At 52.3% G+C, this 12,697-nt stretch overlaps 1 protein-coding gene across 1 annotated transcript in view; it reads left to right on the top strand.

Moving 5' to 3' along the window:
- The window catches only part of LOC134929704 (hepatitis A virus cellular receptor 1-like), a 164,307-nt gene that overhangs the window by 91,025 nt on the left and 60,585 nt on the right, over positions 1–12,697 (top strand). Inside the window, exon 7 of the mRNA XM_063925282.1 lies at positions 3,901–4,014. Coding sequence (XP_063781352.1) covers positions 3,901–4,014 — 114 coding nt within the window. The remainder of the gene's footprint in view (positions 1–3,900; positions 4,015–12,697) is intronic.

Raw genomic sequence — 12,697 nt, 5'->3', positions numbered from 1 at the left:
CTCTTAAAGTGCCAGTGGCTCCTAGTGGACCCACCTATACCCCATGGTACTAATGTGGACCCCAGCATCCACTACGGACTATGAGAAAAGGATTTACCGATAGAATTTCAGAGATATTGGTCACATGTGTTTGCAAAGACATGGTTAGCTGCTGGCCGCATCAAGGCTTCTCCGATATCAGCAGTCCTAACACTACATAATAGCAGTGCCCAAATAATACTATGTGTGAGCAGGCATTGAATGGGAGCAGCATTTGGAAGGCATGCTGGTCCCTGTAGTGCTAATGGGAAATCTTAGGGGTGGCTCTCAGGTAAGCTAGCCCTCTGTCTGGATGCGGTTTTGTATGAGCCTTTATCATGAGTCCTTATTGTAGATCACAGGTTCTCAAACTCGGTCCTCAGGACCCTACACAGTTATGTTTTGCAGGTCTCCTCACAGAATCACAAGTGAAATAATTTGCTCCACCTGTGTACCTTTGAAAATGTGTCAGTGAGTAAGTAATACACTTGTGCACCTGCTGGGTTACCTGCAAAACATGCACTGTGTGGGGTCCTGAGGACCGAGTTTGAGAACCTGTGCCGTAGACAAATCACATGGCCCTATGTGGTCACTGCCATTATGTAGTGTTAGGACTGCTGATATTGGAGAAGCCTTGACATGGCTCAGCAGCTAAACATGTCTTTGCAAACACGTGTGACCAATTCTATTAACAGATAGGTTCAAGTATTGTTACAGGTATTAGTCAGTGTGCTGGGGGGATATCAGGGGAAAAAAGCACCCCTCTCTCTGTTGCTGTTTGTTTGTGACCCCTCTTCTTTTCTAGCACCTGATAATTGTCTCCAGGAATGATTGAGAAGCTACCACTGTTTGGCGGTATCTCCCTCACATAGCAGCGATCTCCCAGACTCTCTAACATAGAATGTGATGGCAGAAAAGAACCACTTGGCCCATCTAGTGTTATGTCTATCCCGTGTATGTTTACATTGCTCTGCTATCTTACCCTCTACCACCTCTGATGGGAGGCTATTCCACTTATCCACTACCCTTTCTGTAAAGTAATTTATCCTCAAATTTCCCCTGAACCTCCCCCCAGTCTCAGTGCATGTCCTCGTGTCCTATTACTTCTCTTCATTTGGAGAATGTTTCCCTCCTGGACTTTGTTAAAACCCCTGATGTATGTGACAGTCTCTATCATGTCCCCCCTTTCCCTTCTCTGCTCCACACTATACATAGTGAGATCTCTTAGTCTTTCTGGGTAAGTTATGTGATGTAGGCCATGCACCATTTTAGTTGCCCTTCTTTGTACAGTCTCCAATAGATTAATATCCTTCTGAAGATATGGCCTCCAGAACTGGACACAGTATTCTAGATGAGGCCGCACCAATGACCTATACAGTGGTATTATTACTTCTTTCTTTTTACTGCTGATTCCTCTCCCAATGCAGCCAATCATTTGACTAGCCTTCCTCATTGCTGTGTTACATTGCTTACCTGCCTTTATGTCACCTGAAATAGTGACTCCTAAATCCCCTTCCTCCTCAGTAGTTTCCAGTATAGCGCCATTAATACTATATTTAGCCTTTATGTCACCTGAAATAGTGACTCCTAGATCCCTTTCCTCCTCAGTAGTTTCCAGTATAGTGCCATTAATACTATATTTATCCTTTATGTCACCTGAGATAGTGACTCCTAGATCCCTTTCCTCCTCAGTAGTTTCCAGTATAGTGCCATTAATACTATATTTATCCTTTATGTCACCTGAGATAGTGACTCCTAGATCCCTTTCCTCCTCAGTAGTTTCCAGTATAGCGCCATTAATACTATATTTATCCTTTATGTCACCTGAAATAGTGACTCCTAGATCCCTTTCCTCCTCAGTAGTTCCCAGTATAGTGCCATTAATACTATATTTATCCTTTATGTCACCTGAGATAGTGACTCCTAGATCCCTTTCCTCCTCAGTGGATTCCAGTATAGTGCCATTAATATTATATTTATCCTTTATGTCACCTGAGATAGTGACTCCTAGATCCCTTTCCTCCTCAGTAGTTTCCAGTATAGTGCCATTAATACTATATTTATCCTTTATGTCACCTGAAATAGTGACTATTAGATCCCTTTCCTCCTCAGTAGTTTCCAGTATAGTGCCATTAATACTATATTTATCCTTTATGTCACCTGAGATAGTGACTCCTAGATCCCTTTCCTCCTCAGTAGTTTCCAGTATAGCGCCATTAATACTATATTTATCCTTTATGTCACCTGAAATAGGGACTCCTAGATCCCTTTCCTCCTCAGTGGTTCCCAGTATAGCGCCATTAATACTATATTTATCCTTTATGTCACCTGAGATAGTGACTCCTAGATCCCTTTCCTCCTCAGTAGTCTCCAGTATAGTACCCTTGATACTATATTTAACCTTTGGGTTTTTGAGACCCAAGTGCATGATTTTGCAATTTTTAGTATTAAACTGTAGTTGCCACATTCTTGACCATTTCTCAAGCCTAGCTAGGTCATCGATCATTTGTTTTACCCCTCCCGGTGTGTCTACCCTGTTTTATACCTTTGTGTCATCTGCAAAAATGCATACTTTTCCTTTAATGCCCTTCACAATGTCACCAATAAAGATATTAAAAAGCACTCCATTTACTACAACTCTCTGTTTTCTATCCTGCAACCAAGATCTTATCCATTCAACCATTTTAGTATCCAATCCCACGCTTTCCAATTTATTTAGCAGTCTGCGATGTGGAACAGTGTCAAAAACCTTACTAAAGTCTAGATAAGCTATATCCACGGCTCCAGATTTATCCATTACTTTAGTCACACAGTCGAAAAAAAAAAGTCCATAAGATTTGTTTGACATGATCTCCCCCCAGTGACTCCATGCTGTTTGGGATCCTGTATATTTGCTGGATTTGAGATAATCTACAACTTCTTGTAAGAGTGTTTCCATCAATTTCTCTACTAAAAATGTAAGGCTCACTGGTCGGTAGTTGTTTGCTTCTTCCGTGCTTCCACTTTTGTGCAGTGGGACTACGTTTGCTCTTTTACAGTCTTCTGGTATTACTCCTATATCTAGTGACTGGTTGAATAATTCTCTTAATGATGCTACCAGCACCTTTTTAGCGCTTAGCATCGATCTCCTTGACTCCCTGAAGACTCTAGAAATCTCCCTGATTGCTTCTTACCCCCAATATGTGGCTGTTATATTATTGGGGGAAAAATAAATCAGAGATAAATACAGTCAGAGGGGGTCATCCGTGTCATTTTCCTGCATTGGGTATAAGGCACAATGATCCCTATGTTGACATGTATTTTCAAATAAAGATTTCCCATGCAACCACATGTAAAACACACTGCGCATGAGCAAATCCTGAGAGGTATCCGCGTCTTCTCATCACTGACAGCTGTGGGGCTCATTTACATTGGATGACAGTCATGTGTATGACGCGCCTCTCAGATGTAGCAACGCACGCCCGCACTGATAGGTGTTACTGTCACATCTCCCTGACAGGTTTATTCAATAGTAGGCGAGTGTGATATAACGATGGCACAGCTGGGGACATATACACTGGAGAACCTTAGTGACGTGACAGCTTTCCTGTGACACCCCAGAGAACAACATTGGTATATACACCCACAGTGTATTATTATTACATTACAGTATCGCAGTCCCTGTAGACGAGCAGGGCCCTCTTCCCTCACTCACAACATCAGCTCCTCCCCTTTACCTACACCGGCACCTCACCTTTGGGTTCAGACGCCCCGCTGCAGGCTTTGGTACACATTGAGGCTCACATATCGGAAATTCTTGGGGCTAGAACTTTTTTTGGGATTTTAGATTACTCAGTATATTGTGATATTTGTACATGTCCCGTGTTCTGTCTCTCATCACAGGTCCCGTGTCTTGTAGCCAGTATGCCGCGTGCCCACCATTCAGCTCATGCACAGATCAGACGTGTCACTGTCACCTGGGGTTATATTTCCACCATCACCTGGGCTGTGTAACAGGTAAAAGGGAAACACACGCATACACACACACACACACACACACACACACACACACACACTCACTCACACACTCACACACACATATACACACACATGCACACACATACACTCACACACAAACACACGCATGCACGCTCACACACAAAGATGCACACTCACACACAGGTGCACTCACACACACACACGCACTCTGACACACAATCCCTCACACTGGAGGTCGCACTCTGACACATAATCTCTCACACCGGAGGCCGCACTCTGACACATAAACCATCACACTGGAGGCCGCACTCTGACACATAATCCCTCACACTGGAGGCCGCACTCTGACACACAATCTCTCACACTGGAGGCCGCACTCTGACACACAATCTCTCACACTGGAGGCCGCACTCTGACACACAATATCTCACACTGGAGGTCGCACTCTGACATATAATTCCTCACACTGGAGGTCGCACTCTGACACATAATCCCTCACACTGGAGGTCGCACTCTGACACATAATCTCTCACACTGGAGGCCAAACTTTGACACATAATCTCTCACACTGGAGGCCGCACTCTGACACGTAATCTCTCACACTGGAGGCCGCACTCTGACACGTAATCCCTCACACTGGAGGCCGCACTCTGACACACAATCCCTCACACTGGAGGCCGCACTCTGACACACAATCTCTCACACTGGAGGCCGCACTCTGACACATAATCTCTCACACTGGAGGCCGCACTCTGACACACAATATCTCACACTGGAGGTCGCACTCTGACACATAATCTCTCACACTGGAGGTCACACTCTGACACATAATCTCTCACACTGGAGGTCACACTCTGACACATAATCCCTCACACTGGAGGTCACACTCTGACACATAATCCCTCACACTGGAGGTCGCACTCTGACACATGATCTCTCACACTGGAGGTCGCACTCTGACACTGAATCTCTCACACTGGAGTCCGCACTCTGACACACAATCTCTCACACTGGAGGTCACACTCTGACACATAATATCTCACACTGGAGGCCGCACTCTGACACACAATCTCTCACACTGGAGGTCACACTCTGACACATAATCTCTCACACTGGAGGTCACACTCTGACACATAATCCCTCACACTGGAGGTCGCACTCTGACACATGATCTCTCACACTGGAGGTCGCACTCTGACACTGAATCTCTCACACCGGAGGCCGCACTCTGACACATAATCCCTCACACTGCAGGACGCACTCTGACACGTAATCTCTCACACTGGAGGCCGCACTCTGACACGTAATCTCTCACACTGGAGGCCGCACTCTGACACACAATCTCTCACACTGGAGGCCGCACTCTGACACACAATCTCTCACACTGGAGGCCGCATTCTGACACATAATCTCTCACACTGGAGGCCGCACTCTGACACACAATCTCTCACACTGGAGGTCACACTCTGACACATAATCTCTCACACTGGAGGTCACACTCTGACACATAATCCCTCACACTGGAGGTCGCACTCTGACACATAATCCCTCACACTGGAGGTCGCACTCTGACACATGATCTCTCACACTGGAGGCCGCACTCTGACACGTAATCTCTCACACTGGAGGCCGCACTCTGACACATGATCTCTCACACTAGAGGCCGCACTCTGACACGTAATCTCTCACACTGGAGGTCGCACTCTGACACGTAATCCCTCACACTGGAGGTCGCACTCTGACACTTAATCTGTCACACTGGAGGCTGCACTCTGACACAAAATCTCTCACACTGGAGGTCGCACTCTGACACGTAATATCTCACACTAGAGGCCGCACTCTGACACACAATCTCTCACACTGGAGGCCGCACTCTGACACGTAATCTCTCACACTGGAGGTCGTACTCTGACACTTAATCTGTCACACTGGAGGTCGCACTCTGACACACAATCTCTCACACTGGAGGCCGCACTCTGACACTTGATCTGTCACACTGGAGGCCGCACTCTCACACACAATCTCTCACACTGGAGGCCGCACTCTGACACATGATCTCTCACACTGGAGGTCGCACTCTGACACTTTATCTGTCACACTGGAGGCCGCACTCTCACACACAATCTCTCACACTGGAGGCCGCACTCTGACACATGATCTCTCACACTGGAGGTCGCACTCTGACACTTGATCTGTCACACTGGAGGCCGCACTCTCACACACAATCTCTCACACTGGAGGCCGCACTCTGACACATGATCTCTCACACTGGAGGCCGCACTCTGACACGTAATCTCTCACACTGGAGGTCGCACTCTGACACTTAATCTCTCACACTGGAGGTCGCACTCTGACACTTAATCTGTCACACTGGAGGTCGCACTCTGACACAAAATCTCTGACACTGGAGGCCGCACTCTGACACATAGGAGGTCATTCCGAGTTGTTCGCTCGCTGACGATTTTCGCAGCGCAGCGATCAGGTGAAAAAATGGCATTTGTGCGCATGTGTATGCCCCGCAATGCGCACGCGTGACGTACGGGTACAAAGCTCTTTGTGGTAGTGCTCAGGTTCTAGCGAAGTTTTCCTTCACACTGGCGGCCGCAAGAGGATTATTTATTTATTTATTTATTTTATTTATTAACAGTTTCTTATATAGCGCAGCATATTCCGTTGCGCTTTACAATTAGAACAACAGTAATAGAACAAAACTGGGTAAAAACAGACAGACATAGAGGTAGGAAGGCCCTGCTCGCAAGTTTACAATCTATAGGGATTGACAGGAAGGGGGCGTTACTGGGTGTCAACTGACCGTTTTCGGTGGGTGTATGACGTCAAATCCGGACAGGAATAGGCTGAAGTGATCGCAAGCGCTGAGTAAGTTCAGAGCTACTCAGAAACTGCACAAACTGTTTTTGTAGAGCTCGGCTGCACAGGCGTTTCCACTTCTGCTAAGCTAAAATACACTCCCCAGTGGGCGGCGGCATAGCGTTTACACGGCTGCTAAAACTAGCTAGCGAGCGATCAACCCGGAATGACCACCATAATCTCTCACACTGGAGGCCGCACTCTGACGGGGAGCCTGCACCTAGCACGTCGGGGTCGCTGAACGTTTCCATGGTGCATCTGATGGTGGCGTCAACTCGCACTAAGCAGGATTTCAGAATTTAAAGACACACGAAGAGGACATGTCAGTCCTTATGCTGTATATGCAGACTCACATGTGATCGCCAGGGGGAGGGCTGATACTAATAATAACACATTATGCTGCAGTTCTGGGGATTTGGTCATATTGTGATCAACGCATTTAATCTTGCAGCCCATCGTCAGGGTCCCCAATTCTCCTCATGTTCCTCCACTGTATGCCCAGCAACCATCACAAAGCAGTTCCATGTACTCACCTCCAAGGTACAGGGGGGCATCTATACAGCGTGCGAGCTGTCTCACCATCTCACCGCACCCGTCTCACCATCTCACCGCACCCGTCTCCCCATCTCACTGCACCCGTCTCACCATCTCACTGCACCCGTCTCACCATCTCACCGCACCTGTCTCACCATCTCACCGCACCTGTCTCACCATCTCACCGCACCCGTCTCCCCATCTCACTGCACCCGTCTCACCATCTCACCGCACCTGTCTCACCATCTCACCGCACCTGTCTCACCATCTCACCGCACCCGTCTCCCCATCTCACTGCACCCGTCTCCCCATCTCACTGCGCCCGTCTCCCCATCTCACTGCACCCGTCTCCCCATCTCACTGCATCCGTCTCACCATCTCACTGCACCTGTCTCACCATCTCACTGCACCCGTCTCACCATCTCACTGCACCCGTCTCACCATCTCACCGCACCTGTCTCACCATCTCACTGCACCTGTCTCACCATCTCACCGCACCCGTCTCCCCATCTCACTGCACCCGTCTCACCATCTCACTGCGCCCGTCTCCCCATCTCACTGCATCCGTCTCACCATCTCACTGCACCTGTCTCACCATCTCACTGCATCCGTCTCACCATCTCACTGCACCTGTCTCACCATCTCACTGCACCTGTCTCACCATCTCACTGCGCCCGTCTCCCCATCTCACTGCATCCGTCTCCCCATCTCACTGCATCCGTCTCACCATCTCACTGCACCTGTCTCACCATCTCACTGCACCTGTCTCACCATCTCACTGCACCTGTCTCACCATCTCACTGCACCTGTCTCACCATCTCACCGCACCTGTCTCACCATCTCACTGCACCCATCTCACCGCACCCGTCTCCCCATCTCACTGCACCCGTCTCCCCATCTCACTGCACCCGTCTCCCCATCTCACCGCACCCGTCTCCCCATCTCACCGCACCCGTCTCCCCATCTCACTGCACCCGTCTCCCCATCTCACTGCATCCGTCTCCCCATCTCACTGCATCCGTCTCCCCATCTCACTGCATCCGTCTCACCATCTCACTGCACCTGTCTCACCATCTCACTGCACCCGTCTCACCATCTCACTGCACCTGTCTCACCATCTCACCGCACCTGTCTCACCATCTCACTGCACCCATCTCACCGCACCCGTCTCCCCATCTCACCGCACCCGTCTCCCCATCTCACCGCACCCGTCTTCCCATCTCACTGCACCCGTCTCCCCATCTCACTGCATCCGTCTCCCCATCTCACTGCATCCGTCTCCCCATCTCACTGCACCCGTCTCCCCATCTCACTGCATCCGTCTCCCCATCTCACTGCATCCGTCTCCCCATCTCACTGCATCCGTCTCCCCATCTCACTGCATCCGTCTCACCATCTCACTGCACCTGTCTCACCATCTCACTGCACCTGTCTCACCATCTCACTGCACCTGTCTCACCATCTCACCGCACCTGTCTCACCATCTCACTGCACCCATCTCACCGCACCCGTCTCCCCATCTCACTGCACCCGTCTCCCCATCTCACTGCACCCGTCTCCCCATCTCACCGCACCCGTCTCCCCATCTCACCGCACCCGTCTCCCCATCTCACTGCACCCGTCTCCCCATCTCACTGCATCCGTCTCCCCATCTCACTGCATCCGTCTCCCCATCTCACTGCATCCGTCTCACCATCTCACTGCACCTGTCTCACCATCTCACTGCACCCGTCTCACCATCTCACTGCACCTGTCTCACCATCTCACCGCACCTGTCTCACCATCTCACTGCACCCATCTCACCGCACCCGTCTCCCCATCTCACCGCACCCGTCTCCCCATCTCACCGCACCCGTCTTCCCATCTCACTGCACCCGTCTCCCCATCTCACTGCATCCGTCTCCCCATCTCACTGCATCCGTCTCCCCATCTCACTGCACCCGTCTCCCCATCTCACTGCATCCGTCTCCCCATCTCACTGCATCCGTCTCCCCATCTCACTGCATCCGTCTCCCCATCTCACTGCATCCGTCTCACCATCTCACTGCACCTGTCTCACCATCTCACTGCACCTGTCTCCCTATCTCACCGCACCCGTCTCCCCATCTCACTGCACCCGTCTCCCCATCTCACTGCACCCGTCTCCCCATCTCACCGCACCCGTCTCCCCATCTCACCGCACCCGTCTCCCCATCTCACTGCACCCGTCTCCCCATCTCACTGCACCCGTCTCACCATCTCACTGCATCCGTCTCCCCATCTCACTGCATCCGTCTCACCATCTCACTGCACCCGTCTCACCATCTCACTGCACCCGTCTCACCATCTCACTGCACCCGTCTCACCATCTCACCGCACCTGTCTCACCATCTCACCGCACCTGTCTCACCATCTCACCGCACCCGTCTCCCCATCTCACTGCACCCGTCTCACCATCTCACTGCATCCGTCTCACCATCTCACCGCACCCGTCTCCCCATCTCACTGCACCCGTCTCCCCATTTCACTGCACCCGTCTCACCATCTCACCGCACCCGTCTCCCCATCTCACCGCACCCGTCTCACCATCTCACTGCACCTGTCTCCCCATCTCACTGCACCCTTCTAACCATCTCACCGCACCCATCCCACCATCTCACCGCACCCGTCTCCCCATCTCACAGCACCCGTCTCCCCATCTCACAGCACCCGTCTCCCCATCTCACCGCACCAGTCTCCCCATCTCACCGCACCAGTCTCCCCATCTCACCGCACCCGTCTCCCCATCTGACCGCACCCGTCCACTGCGCCCGTCTCACCATCTCACTGCGCCCGTTTCATCATCTCACTGCGCCCTTCTCACCATCTCACTGCGCCCTTCTCACCATCTCACCACGCCCATCTCACCGTGTCCGTCTCACCATCTCACTGCACCCGTCTCACCATCTCACCGCACCCGTCTCCCCATCTCACTGCACCCATCTCCCCATCTCACTGCACCCGTCTCACCATCTCATTGTGCCCATCTCACTGCACCCGTCTCCCCATCTCACTGCACCCGTCTCCCCATCTCACTGCACCAGTCTCCCCATCTCAACGCACCCGTCTCCCCATCTCACTGCGCCCTTCTCACCATCTCACCGCACCCGTCTCACCATCTCATTGTGCCCATCTCACGGCACCCGTCTCCCCATCTCACCGCACCCATCTCCCCATCTCACCGCACCCGTCTCCGTCTCCCCATCTCACCGCACCCGTCTCACCATCTCATTGTGCCCATCTCACTGCACCCGTCTCCCCATCTCACTGCACCCGTCTCCCCATCTCACCGCAACCGTCTCCCCATCTCACTGCACCCGTCCCACAATCTCACTGCACCCGTCTCCCCATCTCACTGCACCCGTCCCACCATCTCACCGCACCCGTCTCACATCTCACCGCACCCATCTCACCGCACCCGTCTCACCATCTCATTGTGCCCATCTCACTGCACCCGTCTACCCATCTCACTGCACCCATCTCACCATCTCAATGCACCCGTCTCCCCATCTCACTGCGCCCGCCTCCCCATCTCACTGCGCCCGTCTCCCCATCTCACTGCACCCTTCTCACCATCTCACTGCGCCCTTCTCACCATCTCACAGCACCTGTCTCACCATCTCACTGCACCCGTCCCACCATCTCGCCGCACCCGTCCCACATCTCACCGCACCCATCTCACCATCTCACCGCACCCATCTCACATCTCACCGCACACGTCTCACTATCTCACCGCGTCTGTCTCACCGTCTCACCATCTCACCGCACCCGTCTCCCCATCTCACTGCACCCATCTCCCCATCTCAATGCACCCGTCTCACCATCTCTTTGTGCCCATCTCACTGCACCCGTCTCCCCATCTCACTGCACCCGTCTCACAATCTCACCGCACCCGTCTCCCCATCTCACCGCACCCGTCTCCCCATCTCACCGCACCCGTCTCCCCATCTCACCGCACACGTCTCCCCATCTCACTGCACCCGTCTCACCATCTCACCGCACCCGTCTCACATCTCACCGCACACGTCTCACTATCTCACCGCGCCTGTCTCACCATTTCACCGCACCCGTCTCACCATTTCACCGCACCCATCTCCCCATCTCACCGCGCCCGTCTCACCATCTCACCGCACCCGTCTCCCCATCACACTGCACCGGTCTCACCATCTCACCGAACCCGCCTCCCCATCTCACTGCACCCGTCCCACCATCTCACTGCGCCCTTCTCACCATCTCACTGCGCCCATCTCACCATCTCACTGCGACCGTCTCACAGCGCCCATCTCACTATCTCACTGCACCCGTTTCACATCTCACAGCGCCCATCTCACTGCGCACATCTCACTATCTCACCGCACCTGTCTCACCATTTCACCGCACCCATCTCACCATCTCACCGCACCCGTCTCCCCATCTCACTGCACCCATTTCACCATCTCACTGCGCCCTTCTCACCATCTCACTGCGCCCGTCTCACCATCTCACCGCACCTGTCTCACTATCTCACCGCGTCCATCTCACCTCGCCCGTTTCACCATCTCACCGCGCCCGTCTCACCATCTCACTGCGCCCGTCTCACCATCTCACTGCGCCCGTCTCACCATCTCACCATGCCCGTCTCACCATCTCACCGTGCCTGTCTCACCATCTCACCGTGCCCGTCTCACCATCTCACTGCACCTGTCTCACTATCTCACCGCACCCGTCTCACCATTTCACTGCACCCGTCTCACCATCTGTCTGTACATGTCTCACTATCTCACTGCTCCCATCTCACTGTACCCATCTCACCATCTCACCGCACCCGTCTCACCATCTCACCGCACCCGTCTCACCATCTCACTGCGCCCGTCTCACCATCTCACCGCAACGGTCTCACCATTTCACCGCACCCATTTCACCATCTCACTGCGCCTTTCTCACCGTCTCACAACACCTGTCTCACCATCTCACCGTACCTGTCTCACCATTTCACCGCACCCATTTCACCATCTCACTGCGCCCTTCTCACCATTTCATTGCGTCTGTCTCACCATCTCACCACGCCCGTCTCAACATCTCACCGCACTTGTCTCACCATCTCACTGCGTCCATCTCACCTAACCCTTTTCACCATGTCACAACGCCCGTATCACCATCTCACCGTACCCGTCTCAACGTCTCACTGCACCTGTCTCACTATCTCATCGCACTTGTCTCACCATTTCACCGCACCCGTCTCACCATCTCTCTGTACACGTCTCACTATCTCACTGCTCCCATCTCACCATCTCACTGTACC

Source organism: Pseudophryne corroboree, chromosome 5 (genome assembly GCF_028390025.1).
Source record: "Pseudophryne corroboree isolate aPseCor3 chromosome 5, aPseCor3.hap2, whole genome shotgun sequence".
Classification (NCBI taxonomy): Eukaryota; Metazoa; Chordata; class Amphibia; order Anura; family Myobatrachidae; genus Pseudophryne; species Pseudophryne corroboree.
The sequence above is the reverse complement of the archived record's forward strand: the minus strand, read 5'-3'. Positions and strand labels throughout refer to the sequence as shown.